The 14585-nt window shown below is 43.8% G+C and overlaps 4 protein-coding genes across 4 annotated transcripts; all 4 read left to right on the forward strand.

The window, feature by feature from the left end:
* On the forward strand, positions 1-3490 carry bbs1 (Bardet-Biedl syndrome 1). The gene is made up of 7 exons (XM_074663116.1): positions 1-391; positions 649-1080; positions 1206-1388; positions 1482-1613; positions 1709-1815; positions 1909-2029; positions 2229-3490. The coding sequence occupies exons 2-7, from the start codon at positions 703-705 to the stop codon at positions 3057-3059; spliced, it is 1752 nt and encodes a 583-aa protein (XP_074519217.1). The 5' UTR covers positions 1-391; positions 649-702; the 3' UTR covers positions 3060-3490.
* Positions 3491-3612: 122 nt separating this feature from the next.
* LOC141785223 (leukocyte cell-derived chemotaxin-2-like) lies at positions 3613-5209 on the forward strand. The gene is made up of 4 exons (XM_074663401.1): positions 3613-3787; positions 3947-4058; positions 4323-4474; positions 4588-5209. The coding sequence occupies exons 1-4, from the start codon at positions 3763-3765 to the stop codon at positions 4752-4754; spliced, it is 456 nt and encodes a 151-aa protein (XP_074519502.1). The 5' UTR covers positions 3613-3762; the 3' UTR covers positions 4755-5209.
* A 3913-nt stretch (positions 5210-9122) lies between these two features.
* Positions 9123-10934, forward strand: LOC141785341 (leukocyte cell-derived chemotaxin-2-like). The gene is made up of 4 exons (XM_074663617.1): positions 9123-9147; positions 10109-10220; positions 10403-10557; positions 10684-10934. The coding sequence occupies exons 1-4, from the start codon at positions 9123-9125 to the stop codon at positions 10848-10850; spliced, it is 459 nt and encodes a 152-aa protein (XP_074519718.1). The 3' UTR covers positions 10851-10934.
* A 2011-nt stretch (positions 10935-12945) lies between these two features.
* LOC141785274 (leukocyte cell-derived chemotaxin-2-like) lies at positions 12946-14216 on the forward strand. Its single transcript, XM_074663470.1, has 4 exons — positions 12946-12970; positions 13181-13292; positions 13597-13748; positions 13861-14216. The coding sequence occupies exons 1-4, from the start codon at positions 12946-12948 to the stop codon at positions 14025-14027; spliced, it is 456 nt and encodes a 151-aa protein (XP_074519571.1). The 3' UTR covers positions 14028-14216.
* The last annotated feature ends 369 nt before the right edge of the window (positions 14217-14585 follow it).

Here is a 14585-nt window from a genome sequence, read left to right on the forward strand (position 1 = left end):
CATAAACAGAAAAGGTCTGAGAAGCTGCACTGAGTTTTGTATCTTTCTTTAGATTATTAATTTATTAATTATCACATTCTTTCTTTGAGCTTTATTGAGGACTATTAATTATCTTATCTCCGTAAAAAGAGATTAATGTCGGTCGTCGTAGTACGTCATGCTCAGGGAGGAGGATCTGAAGCGGATTTGTGGATTACAGCCTCAGAGAGAGCAGCTAGCTGACACTCTAACTCTTTTATTCGGATAAAGTTTGATTTTGAGCTCATTTCCAGTGTTTCTGGAGAGGAGGGGCTGCTCGGTTATAAACGGCAGTAAAAGGAAGGAGTCAGGAAGGAGCTCAGCAGGAGGACGGGCCGCGGAGGGTGACAACAACCCGGTTTCCTTGACAACGGTGAGAGCTACAGAAAACCCTAATAATAATCATTTAACTTTAATAAGAAGTGATAAATATCTTTCTTTATATTTCTGCTTTGTGTGAAACATGTTTAGCATCGTGCAACATCAAAGAGTCCGAACAAGGAGCGGTTTAATCTCGTTATAAAGGTTTTAATGCTGTTATCTCATTAGCAGGCATGAAGCTGGATGCCTGATATCGCGATAGTTTTATATCGTGACATATATGTGTTTTTTTCTCTGTACTTGTCTCAGTAAGGGGTTTAAGTGCTTTCAGGATCAGGACTGCAGAGACCAGGTGCTGCGGTCATGTCGTCTGTGGAGTCGAGCGGTGATGGAGGGAAGTGGTTGGATGCTCATTACGACCCTGTGGCCGGTCTCTACACCTTCTCCTCCTGCGTGGACCTGGCCGACCTGAGCGGGGACGGGGAGAGCCGGCTGGTGCTGGGGGACCTGGGCTCTGGATCGTCAGGGATGAAGCTGAAGGTGTACCGGGGCACGGCGCTGATGAGCGAGAGCACCCTCCTGGACCTGCCTAGTGGGCTTGTCGCCTTCTTCATGGACCTGCACGAGCCCCGCATCCCTGCTGTCGCTGTGGCGTCCGGGCCCTGCATCTACGTCTACAAGAACCTGAGACCGTACTTCAAGTTCACGCTGCCCAGTCTGGAGGTGAACACGCTGGAGCAGGTGGGTCTCTGGTCCTCTGGGGTCTGTGTGCTCCTGAAGTCTGGTTTGTTGAATATTACAGACAGAGGATGGACAGAGTGGTGACATCACCTGTAACGTGTTCTTTCTGCGCTCTGATTGGTCAGGACGTGTGGCAGCAGGTGAGGGAGGGGCAGATCGACCCTCTGACCCTGAAGGAAATGTTGGAGAGCATCAGGAAGAAAGCCGACGTGCCGCTGTCAGTCCGCTCGCTGCGCTTCCTGTCTCTGGAGACCAATGAAATGGATGACTTCGTCCAGCTGCACAAACAGCAGCCAATCAAACGCCAGGTAACACCCGTGGTCACAGAGAATAAAAGTTCACGCTGCAGCTGAGAGGGTCACGTGTTCTGATCACGGATTCTGTGCTTGCACCTGTCTCAGACCGTCATCACCTGCATCAGCACTCTGAAGAAGAGCACGGCGGATGAAGACGGGGTCAGCTGTCTGGTCATTGGCACCGAGTGCAGCGACGTCTACATCCTGGACCCTGAGGCCTTCACCATCCTGTCCAAGGTAACCTGGCCTCTGACCCGGCTGCTGCTGGTTCAGGGAGCAGGGTCAGGGTCTCACCGTCTCTGTCCGTCTCTAACCGTCTCTGTCCTGCTCAGATGTCGCTGCCTGCCGCGCCCACCATGATGGATGTGACGGGTCAGTTCGATGTGGAGTTTCGTATGACCGTGGCGTGCCGTGACGGGAACATCTACATCCTGCGCAGGTATTTGAGCCTTAGCTCCTCCCACAGAGCAGCTTGTCGTGAAACCTTAAATCGGACCATCAGCTGACGGCGGTCTGTGCTCCTCCTCCTCAGAGAGTCGGACAAACCAAAGTACTGCGTGGAGCTGTCGTCTCACCCCGTGGGCCTGGTGAGGGTTGGGAAGAACATGGTGGTCGGCTGCACCGACGAGAGCCTGCAGGGCTTCACTCAGAAGGTGAGGGGGGCAGACACAGATCCAGAGACCTGGTCTGAGGAGGAGTTTTCATCACATCACATTTTCTGTCACGACTCAGTCATGACTTCATCTGTGTGTGTGTGTGTGTGTGTGTGTGTGTGTGTGTGTGTGTGTGTGTGTGTGTGTGTGTGTGTGTGTGTGTGTGTGTGTGTGTGTGTGTGTGTGTTCCTGCCCTCAGGGGAAGAAGCTGTGGAAGGTGGATCTCCCCGCCCCCATCACCACCATGGCAGCCATGGACCTCCCCACCAAAGGTTTCCAGGCGGTCCTGGTGGGTCTGGCGAACTGTGAGGTCCACCTGTACCGGGACAAGAACCTGCTGAGCACCATCAAGGCTCCAGACGTGGTCAGCAGCATCTGTTTCGGGCGGTACGGGCGCGAGGACGGGACGCTCATCATGACCACCAAAGGAGGAGGTCTGATGGTGAAGATCCTCAAGAGGACCGCAGCCTTCGAGGACAGGGACAGCGCCCCCGGTCCACCTCTGGCCCAGAGCGTCCGTCTCAACGTGCCCAAGAAGACCAAGCTGTACGTGGACCAGACTCTGCGTGAGCGTGAGAACGGCTTGGCGATGCACCGGGCCTTCCAGATGGACCTGAGCCGCCTGCGCCTGGCTGCAGCGAAGGCCTACGTCAAGGCCCTGGAGTCCAGCCTGACCCCCATGTCCTCCAGCCTCACAGAGCCGCTCAAGATGAACGCCGTGGTGCAGGGCCTGGGCCCCTCCTTCAAACTGACCCTGAACGTCCAGAACACGGCGGCGTGTCGGCCCGTCATGAACCTGGCCATCAGCTTCCTGTACGACGAAGGGCTGTACCGGATGAAGAACCCGTACATGAGGATCCCCCTGCTGGTGCCCGGACTCATCTACCCTGTCGAGACCTTCGTGGAGTGCACCAGCGACAAGGGCATCTCTGACATCATCAAGGTGTTCGTCCTGCACGAGGGGCGGAGCTCCCCGCTGCTGACCGCTCACATCAACATGCCCGTCAGCGAGGGACTGACGCTCAACTGAGGAGACGTGGCGTGATCCAAACACGGTGAACTCTCCTCTCTGCAGACAGACTCTGACCTCAGGCGGGGCCGGCACTCACTCAGACTCGTTGGCTCTTTGTGGACTCGCTGTGACGGCGTGACGTGGATCTCTCAGCGTTTGGTGTGAATAATAAAGTGTCTGAGCGACAGATCTGTGTTTTTATATGTCGTCTTGTATGAAGTCACTTTAAAAAATAAAACAGTTTAAAGAAGGAGTCACTTTATTTTGGAGGTTTGTTTGGGTCTAAATCTGTGGAGAGTTTCCTGTTTAAACTGATAATGTGAGCAAAGTTCATCCTGTAAATAAACACTGGTCCACAGTTTTCAGTGTTTTCTCTGCAGCTGAAAAAACGCACCATGTTTCAGGACAATTAAACAATCAGAGGCTGGATAACAGACCTTTGGGCGCTGACAGTCTGTTTTGTTTGGACAGGTAAACAGAGTGAGCAGACTCTAGTCCTCATTGTGAAATAAATAAAAGTCCCAGATTAGAAAACAGGAAACAACCTGTGGACCTGTTTCTGCTTTTTAGACGCTCTGGACTTTCCAACCTGATGAAAGAGGAACAGCAGCAGCTATAAAACCTGAGAGACGCTTCAGCTCAGCACAAAACTACAAACTTGGATCATCCTGCATCCACATCAGACCCAGACCAGACCCAGACCAGACCCAGAGAGCTGAAGATGAGACAGTTCATCGTCCTGCTGGGTGAGAAACACTGATCCAGATTCTTAATAAGAGGATTCAGACTGAAGGTTTTAAAAAAATCAGATCTTTGCCGTGAAACTGTTTCTGAATGAACGCACACAGATCATGAAGTTATTAATGTGTGTGTGTGTGTGTGTGTGTGTGTGTGTGTGTGTGCAGCCCTGTTTTATGTGTGTGAGGGTGTTACATTTGGTCAGCTCTGCAGTGGAAACCCTAACAACAGGAGGAGGACAACAGATGGATGGGGACAGGGACACTTCGGAGCGGGAAGGTACTACCTTAAATAAATGTTTCAGATTAAAAAAAAAATTAATTGATTAATCAATTAATCAATCAAAATCAACAACATTGAATAAGAACTTAAAGGTACAGACAGTCAAAGCCTCTTCTTACAGTTTCTGAGACCACAGCATGAACACAGCCCTGAAACATCAAATGAGACGTCATATTTATAAACTGAGCGCAGAGCTGCAGTACCCCCAAACACCACAAGAGGGCACAGTAACAGTTAAGCTGGGTGTCTGCTGTGTTTCAGGACCAACAGGCGACACGAAGGTCTGGACATCGTGTGTGATGATGGAGCAGTGGTCTACGCCCCGGTTGACGTGACTCTGGTCAGAAAAGTCATCGTCTACAACAAACCTGAGAAGGCAGCCATCGACAGCGGCATCATGATGAGAGGAGAGGGTCAGTGTGCCACCAGATAACCAATCATGTTGTTAGAAAAGGCCTCAGAGCTGCTGTAAGGTGACCTGAGTGAAGGTTAAAGGGGGTCAGCTGACAGCTCTTTGTGTCTGCAGGTCTGTGCTTCAAGCTGTTCTACGTTCAGCCCGATAGAACTACAGGCACAGTGCGCAAGGGTGAGAGGATCGGGGTCATGCTGCCCATGCAGAGCGTTTACCCAGGGATCACCTCACACGTCCACGTTCAGATGTGCGACAAGAGCGACCCCACACCGTACTTCTGAGCTGCTGGATGAAAACTCCTCCTGCAGCAGCATCCAGAGGACTTTGCTTTGCATCTGTAGCTCAGGTCTGGTACTGTCTCTTTAAGACCAGCCTCCAACCAAGCCCAGTGTCATCAGATGTGTATGAGCTGAGTAACCCTGCTTTAATCTTTATTCTCTAGAAATAAACTCATGTCCTCTGATGAAGCTGTGTGTGCTCTCTGTTTATCAGGAAACATGAAAACATAAAATCATCTCTGTCTTAGTGTTGGAATAAACTGAACTTCTGCAGTCAGATGAGCTCCTGCTCTGTCCACAGGGGGCGCTAAAGTCCTCTGACAGCGAATAAAGTCTGCCACCGCTCCACTTCACCTCCTACAACATCAACAGCCCACCAACTTTTCATGCACCTGTGGCTAACCTCAAGTTTTACAGCCCAGGGAAGATAACTACATCTACAAAAAGACTCATCTGGAAGAAAATACTGATTTTAATTCTGTGTGGATGGATTCAATAAACTGACAATGTGACGGATTAATACACATGCTTGATATGTGGCTAGACGTTAGCAAACCACAAAAAATGATGTATTGAGCAATAAGTTTGAGTTTTGAAAATAAATTAACTTTTGCAAATTTTCAAAAATTTCCAAATTTTCAAAAAAAAAAATAAATTTATTTTTATTTTTTTTATTTTAACATTTTTTATTATTATTATTTTTTATATTTAAAAAAAATTGAAATTTTATTTTTTCCAATTTAGCACTTTTTTTTTAAATTTCAAAATGATTTAAATTTTTTTGCAAATTTAATAAAAAACAAAAAACTCAGCACATGTATAAATCCATATTGTCCAAGGTTCCTGCCCGTTAAAGGGAAGTTGTTCCTCTCCATTGTAACTTGCTAAATGCTGCAGAGCTCTGTGCTCATGGTGGATTAAGATAAGATCAGACTCCTTATCGTGTCTTGATGTTTGGTTTCTGCTAATAAAATTTTATTAACATTTACGGGTCTAGACCTGTAAATGTTTTTGTAAAGTGTCTTGAGATAACGTTTGTTATGATTTGGCGCTATACAAATAAAGATTGATTGATTGATTATTGTTAATTATTCACTAGATTTTAAATGTTAAGGACTTTATACGTTTTATCGTCTTATTGTGAAGATAAAGCAGATTTTGTGGCTCCTGAATCACTTTGATCCAGGTAAGCTGAGGGAAAGTGGCTCCTATGAAAGTGAAGGTTACAGACCTCTGATCTGGACCTGTGGTATCTGATGACTTAAAATCAAAGAGGTGACAGGTGAAAAGGTGAATAGGTGAGCAGAGGAGTCCTGAACGTGAACGTTTTAACTGGAGTTTGTATTCATACTTCCGTCAGATAACATAAACCAAAGTTCACTGTAATCAAATAAAACAGATCATAAATCATCAAACAGGCAGATTTGAAGAGTTTGAACCAACTGTGAACTTTGTTGTTAGCATTAGCCACATCAAGCTAATCCGTGCTGAGGAGATGTATCATGTTCCAGGACAAACAAACAAACAAACAATCAGAGGCTGGATAACGGGACCTTTGGGTGCTGACAGTCTGTTTTTGTTAAATGTGGACAGGAAAACAGAGCATGAGCGGGAACTGGTCCTCGTTGTGATATAAAGAAATAAAAGTCTCAGATAAGAAAGAAGGAAACAACCTGTGGACCTGTTTCTGATTTTTAGGCGCTTGGGACTTTCCAATCGATGAAAGAGGAACAGCAGCAGATATAAAACCTGAGAGACGCTTCAGCTCAGCACAAAACTACAAACTCAGATCATCCTGCATCCACATCAGACCCAGACCAGATCCAGACCAGACCCAGAGAGCTGAAGATGAGACAGTTCATCGTCCTGCTGGGTGAGAAACACTGATCCAGATTCTTTAAGAGAGGATTCAGACTGAAGGTTTAAAAAAATCAGATCTTTACCGTGAAACTGTTTCTGAATGAATGCACACAGATCATGAAGTTATTAATGTGTGTGTGTGTGTGTGTGTGTGTGTGTGTGTGTGTGTGTGTGTGTGTGTGTGTGTGTGTGTGTGTGTGTGTGTGTGTGTGTGTGTGTGCAGCCCTGTTTTATGTGTGTGAGGGTGTTAAATTTGGTCAGCTCTGCAGTGGAAACCCTGACAATGACTTGAGGACAAGAGATAGACATGGACAGGGACACTACGGAGCGAGAAGGTACCACCTTGAATTTATGTTTTAGTTTTGTGAGAAAAGAATAAATTAATCAATTTTAAAATCAAATCAACATCATTGAATAAGAGCTTAAAGGTACAGACAGTCAAAGCCTCTTTTTTACAGTTTCTGAGACCACAGCATGAACACAGCCCTGAAACATAAAATGAGACGTCATATTTATAAACTGAGTGCAGAGCTGCAATTCCCCTCTAAACACCTCAGGAGGGCGCAGTAACAGTTAATCAGAGTGTGCTGTGTTTCAGGGACGGTAGGAAACACAAAGGTGTGGACATCGTGTGTGATGATGGATCAGTGGTCTATGCCCCGTTTGACGTGACTCTGGTCAGAGGACTCATCGTCTATGCCAACGAACCTGAGGCAGAGCCCATTAACAAAGGACTCGTAATGAGAGGAGGGGGTCAGTATGTCACCAGATAACCAATCACGTTGTTAGAAAAGGCCTCAGAGCTGCTGTAAGGTGACCTGAGTGAAGGTTAAAGGGGGTCAGCTGACAGCTCTTTGTGTCTGCAGGTCTGTGCTTCAAGCTGTTCTACGTTCAGCCCGATAAAACTACAGGCACAGTGCGCAAGGGCCAGAGGATCGGGGTCATGCTGCCCATGCAGAGCGTTTGGCCAGGGATGACCTCACACGTCCACCTTGAGCTGTGCGATAAGAGCGACCCCACGCCATACTTATGAGCTGCATCTGTAGCTCAGGTCTTAACATTTTTTTATTATTTTTTTTTTTTTTTTCTTTACAAATTTTTGAAATGTTATTTGTCCAATTTAGCACATTTTTTTTAAAATTTCAAAATGGTTTCAAATTTTTGAAAATTTAATAAAAAACAAAAAACTCAGCACATGTACAAATTCATAAAAATTGTCCAAGCTTTCTGCCCGTTAAAGAGAAGTATTTCCTCTCCATTGTAACTTGCTAAAAGCTGCAGAGCTCTGTACTCATGGTGGATTAAGATAAGATCAGACTCCTTATCTTGTCTTGATGTTGGGTTTCTGCTAATAAAATTTTATTAACATTTACGGGTCTAGACCTGTAAATGTTTTTGTAAAGTGTCTTGAGATTATGTTTGTTATGATTTGGCGCTTTACAAATAAAGTTTGATTGATAAATTTTAAAAACTTCTTGTTTCCATAATTGTTCCCTGGGTTTTAAATGTAAAGGACTTTCTACATTTTATCGTCTTATTGTGAAGATAAAGTAGATTTTGTGGCTCCTGAATCACTTTGATCCAGGTGAGCTGAGGGAAAATGGCTCCTATGAAAGTAAAGGTTGCAGACCTCTGATCTGGACCTGTGGTATCTGATGACTTAAAATCAAAGAGGTGACAGGTGAAAAGGTGAATAGGTGAGCACAGGCCTTTACGAAAGAAAAATATATTGCAGCATATTGGAAAATATCATGTTATATATTAGGTAATATATTCCTTTATATGAGAATGAGTATTTATATTTTCCAATATATTGCAATATATGGAAAGCAGCAATTATTTGTATATATTGCAATATATCTCATGAACATATAATATATTGTATATGTGCCCTCAATATATTTTTCCATTTATATCATAATATATCAATAATATATTACAATATATTTCAAAAAATATATTGGTACATATATTTTTCTTTCGTAAGGGGGAGTCCTGAATGTGAACGTTTTTACTGGAGTTTGTATTCACTGGTTCACTCACACGTACTTCTGTTAGATAACATCAACCATAGTCCACTTTAATCAAATAAAACAGATCATAAATCATCAAACAGGCAGATTTGAAGAGTTTGAACCAACTGTGAACTTTGTTGTTAGCATTAGCCACATCAAGCTAATCCATGCTAAGAGATGTAACATGTTGCAGGACAAACAAAGATTCAGCTGGCAGTCTGTGTTGGTTGAATGTGGACAGGTAAACAGAGCATGAGCAGGAACTGGTCCTTATTGTGAAATAAATAAATAAAGTCCCAGATTAAAAATGAATAAACAACCTGTGGACCTGAGTCTGCTCTCCAGACGCTCTGGACTTTACAACTTGCTGAAAGAGGAACAGCAGCAGATATAAAACCTGAGAGACGCTTCAGCTCAGCACAAAACTACAAACTCAGATCATCCTGCACCCGCATCAGACCCAGACCAGATCCAGACCAGACCCAGAGAGCTGAAGATGAGACAGTTCATCGTCCTGCTGGGTGAGAAACACTGATCCTGATTATTTTTCTTTTTTTCCCCCTTTTTTCACATTGATACAAAAATATTTTTTAAAAAAATTAAAATTAATTAAAGGTAATTTTATCCATACTTCAAATTTATAAACATAGTACTCCAAAAGAAGGAAATAAATAAATTAATTAATAAATATGTGTATATAATTGCATACTTACACATGCATACGTTCTCATGATATGATTTACAGATCTACACTTATATACACATATGCCTACACACTTACACACATACATCTACACACATATATACACACGTTCACGTAGAAACATATATTTACAAAATCAATCAATCAATCACGTTTATTTATATAGCACATTCAAAAACAACCAAGGTTGACCAAAGTGCTGCACAGTCTTAGAACACAATCAAATAAAAGCAATTAAAAAATAAATAAATAAAAAATAAATGAATAAATAATAAATGAATAAATAAATAAGTAAATAAATAAATAAATAAATAAAAATAAGAATAGAAATAAAAAATGTGTTAAAAGAGACATACACCTTAACAAAAAACAAAAAGAAAAAAAGAGATAAAAAAGATTAAATAACATAGAATAAAAAAAGAAGTAAATAAATATAAGACAGAAAAATTGGAGTTGAATATTAATAATATGGAGGATGTTAAGTGCTCTAGGTTTTGCTTGTTATAAATACAGGATATAACTTTAATTACTGATCCAGATTCTTAACAAGAGGCTCCAAACTGAAGGTCTGCAGAGGTAAACTAGTTTAGACTTCGAGGTTTATCACCTGTTTAAGTTTCAACCACAGGAAGAAACGTTTGACAGTGTCTGATGATTCGATAAAAATCTGATCTGTGCCATGAAACAGTTCATAAGTGTGTGTGTGTGTGTGTGTGTTTGTGTGTGTGTGTGTGTGTGTGTGTGTGGGTGGGTGTGTGTGTGTGTGTGTGTGTGTGCAGCCCTGTTTTATGTGTGTGAGGGTGTTACATTTGGTCAGCTCTGCAATGGAAACCCTGACAATGAAATGAGGACATCAGATATATGGGGATATGGACACTATGGAGCGAGAAGGTACCAACCTGAATTTATGTTTCAAAGCCTCTTTTTTTACAGTTTCTGAGACCACAGCATGAACACAGCCCTGAAACATAAAATGAGACGTCATATTTATAAACTGAGTGCAGAGCTGCAGTACCCCCCAACACCACAAGAGGGCGCAGTAACAGTTAAGCTGGGTGTCTGCTGTGTTTCAGGGAGGATGGGACACACACAGGTGTAGACATCGTGTGTGAAGATGGATCAGTGGTCTACGCCCCGTTTGATGTGACTCTGGTCAGAGGACTCATCATCTACTTGAACAAACCTGAGAGAGACCCCGTTAACAATGGACTCATGATGAGAGGAGAGGGTCAGTATGTAACTGAATAACCAATCACGTCGTTAGAAAAGGCCTCAGAGCTGCTGTAAGGTCCCATGTTCATGGGTCTCTGAGTGAAGGTTAAAGGGGTCAGCTGACAACTCTTTGTGTCTGCAGGTCTGTGCGTCAAGCTGTTCTACATAGAGCCCGATAAAACTACAGGCACAGTGCTCAAGGGTGAGAGGATTGGGAAGATGATGCGCATGCAGAGCGTGTGGCCAGGGATGACCTCACACGTCCACGTTCAGTTGTGCGACAAGAGCGACCCCACGTCGTACTTCTGAGCTGCTGGATGAAAACTCCTCCTGCAGCAGCATCCAGAGGACTTTGCTTTAACCCCAGGCTGCATCTGTAGCTCAGGTCTGGTACTGTCTCTTTAAGACCAGCCTCCAACCAAGCCCAGTGTCATCAGATGTGTATGAGCTGAGTAACCCTGCTTTAATCTTTATTCTCCAGAAATAAACTCATGTCCTCTGATGAAGCTGTGTGTGCTCTCTGTTTATCAGGAAACATGAAAACATAAAATCATCTCTGTCTTAGTGTTGGAATAAACTGAACTTCTGCAGTCAGATGAGCTCCTGCTCTGTCCACAGGGGGCGCTAAAGTCCTCTGATAGTTCCTGGGTGGAGCTTTGAACTGCTCTTAGAGTTTTTGGGGGTCCCTGAGTGTTACAAAGGTCTGTCCAGCTGTTTGCAGTGGGTGATGAGGTTTTTATATAACCTGTTTTTATGTCTTCACATCTTTAATCTGTAAAATCTGTTAAAGCAAAGCTTTCTCAAGAATTTTTGAAATAAAAATGCTTTGAGATTGGTTTGAAATTTGATAAAACAGAGTTATTCAAATTATTTTTTTAATCAGCGGTTCCACCACAGCTTAGTCAAAGGTCCCATATTATGCAAAAAATTGCTTTGTGAGGCCTTTTAGTGAAATTTTGGGGTCTTTGGCTTTCCTCCTTGTGAATGTAAATCCATGAGCTGTTTGGATTCTCTTTTTTGACCAATCAGGAGCAAGTCTGACCTGATTGAAAAGCCATCACTGCTCTGTTTTGGGCTGTAAACAGTCACATAGCTCCATGCTCAAGCTTCCCATCTCAGAAGAAGACAGACTAAGTGTCTAGAGTTCATTTATCAGGAAATGTTCCAGCTACACTCAGTAAAACTGAGCATGTGTGTGCTAGTCACTTCACGGCCGACTGCTTTTCCAACTTTGGACAGTCCAACAGAGGGCTAGCCAATAGACTGGTCCTGAATCCAGGCGCATTACCAACCATCCTCCAACAAACCTGGGACCCTGGAAATGTGAGTATTTTAAATGCTGTGTGCTGTGGAGCAGATGGAAGAGCTTTTCCTCAGTGTCCCCCCTGTCTCTGTGTTAGCTTCAGGATGCTAACTTTAGCTGCAGTTAGCCTGTTGTTTTAGCCTGTAATGTTACGGTAAAGGAGCTTCTCTGTTTTCTAAACATTGTGCACTCGGAGCTCGTGGCGCCGCTCTCAGTGACGTGGAAGAGCGGGGCGGTATCAGCGGTGGCTCATTTACATATGAAGGCCACGCCCACTAAATCAGAGCGTTCTGAACAGAGGGGCTATGAGAGCCTGGAAACAATGCTGCTGTGCTTGATTTATTGGCTTTTCGGACCAAAACATGTTACTACCATTTCATGAAGACATCAATGATCCAGATCAAACTGCAGGAAAGGAGCAGGATATGGGATCTTTAAAAGAGCTGAGTCATCAGAGTCTGTAAAAGACCTTGAAAAAAACCTTAAGAGTGCAGACTCATTGCTGTGAAATGCTTTTAAACCAGACTGAAAAATGTCAACGATGTCATAGGACTGGATTTGTTAAAGATTTTTGAAAAAAAAATGCTTTGAGATTGTACTGAAATTCGATAAAACAGTTTAATCCAAATTAGGTTTTTTAATCAGAGGTTGCACCACAGCTCCTTTGAAATATAAAGGGACTCTGCCAGAGGAAAGACGGATGTTTATAATCTGTTGGGCATCCACACAGGTGGACTGAGGAGCCTCTAAAATGGGAACAACATTTTTAAACTTCTGAGAAATCATGTGCCAAACAATCAGAGGCTGCATAACCAGAGCTTTGGGTGCGGACATTCTGTATTTGTTTGATTTGGACAGGTAGACAGGGCGTGACTGGTCCTCATTATAAAACAAATAAAAGTCCCAGATTAAAAATGTATAAACAACCTATGGACCTGTTTTTCTGCTTTTCAGACGCTCTGGACGCTCTTGACGAAAGAGGAACAACAGCAGCTATAAAACCTGAGAGACGCTTCAGCTCAGCACAAAACTACAAACTCAGATCATCCTGTACCCGCATCAGACTCAGACCAGACCCAGACCAGACCCAGAGAGCTGAAGATGAGACAGTTCATCGTCCTGCTGGGTGAGAAACACTGATCCAGATTCTTAATAAGAGGATTCAGACTGAAGGTTTTATAAAAAACAGATCTTTGCCGTGAAACAGTTTCTGAAAGAACGCACTTAAATCATCAAGTTATAAAAATTGTGTGTGTGTGTGTGTGTGTGTGTGTGTGTGTGTGTGTGTGTGTGTGTGTGTGTGTGTGTGTGTGTGTGTGTGTGTGTGTGTGTGCAGCCCTGTTTTATGTGTGTGAGGGTGTTAAATTTGGTCAGCTCTGCAGTGGAAACCCTAACAATGACTTGAGGACAACAGATAGATGGGGACAGGGACACTACGGAGCGAGAAGGTACTACCTTAAATAAATGTTTAAGATGTTTGATAGATAAATAAATAAATTAATTAATTAATAAATAAATTAATTAATTAATTAAATAAATGTCATTGAATAATAACTTAAAGGTAGAGACAGTCAAAGCCTCTTCTTACAGTTTCTGCAGCTTGTTGTAATCTGAACACCGTCTGTAGAGACCGCAGCATGAACACAGCCCTGAAAAATAAAATGAGGCTTCATATTTATAAAGCGCTGCAGTACCCCCCAACACCACAGGAGGGCGCAGTAACAGTTAAGCTGAGTGTCTGCTGTGTTTCAGGGAGGATGAGACAAACACAGGTCTGGACATCGTGTGTGATGATGGAGCAGAAGTCTATGCCCCGTTTGACGTGACTCTGGTCAGCCCACTCGTCATTTACCACGATCCCAAGAAGGCAGCCATCGACAGCGGCGTCAAAATGACAGGAGGGGGTCAGTATGTTACCAGATAACTAATCACGTTGTTAGAAAAGGCCTCAGAGCTGCTTTAAGGTGACCTGAGTGAAGGTTAAAGGAGTCAGCTGACAGCTCTTTGTGTCTGCAGGTCTCTGCTTCAAGCTGTTCTACGTGAAGCCTGATAGAACTACAGGCACAGTGCGTAAGGGCGAGAGGATCGGGGTCATGCTGCCCATGCAGAGCGTTTACCCAAGGATCACCTCACACATCCACGTCGAGATGTGCGATAAGAGCGACCCCACACCGTACTTCTGAGCTGCTGGATGAAAACTCCTCCTGCAGCAGCATCCAGAGGACTTTGCTTTGCTTTACCCCCAGGCTGCATCTGTAGCTCAGGTCTGGTACTGTCTCTTTAAGACCAGCCTCCAACCAAGCCCAGTGTCATCAGATGTGTATGAGCTGAGTAACCCTGCTTTAATCTTTATTCTCCAGAAATAAACTCATGTCCTCTGATGAAGCTGTGTGTGCTCTCTGTTTATCAGGAAACATGAAAACATAAAATCATCTCTGTCTTAGTGTTGGAATAAACTGAACTTCTGCTGTCAGATGAGCTCCTGCTCTGTCCACAGGGGGCGCTAAAGTCCTCTGATAGTTCCTGGGTGGAGTTTTGAACTGCTCTCAGAGTTTTTGGGGGTCCCTGAGTGTTATAAAGGTTTGTCCAGCTGTTTGCAGCGGGTGATGAGGTTTTTATATAACTCCTTTTTGTCTTCACATCTATAATCTGTAATCTATAATCTATAATCTGAGCGGCTGAACTTTGGAGTGAGAGAGGAAGAGATAACAGCTGAGCCACTCTCAGAGCTTCAGATCAAC

This window comes from Halichoeres trimaculatus, unplaced genomic scaffold (assembly GCF_033239565.1).
Source record: "Halichoeres trimaculatus isolate MK-OKI-2021-1 unplaced genomic scaffold, fHalTri1.1 fHalTri1_scaffold_23, whole genome shotgun sequence".
Taxonomy (NCBI): Eukaryota; Metazoa; Chordata; class Actinopteri; order Labriformes; family Labridae; genus Halichoeres; species Halichoeres trimaculatus.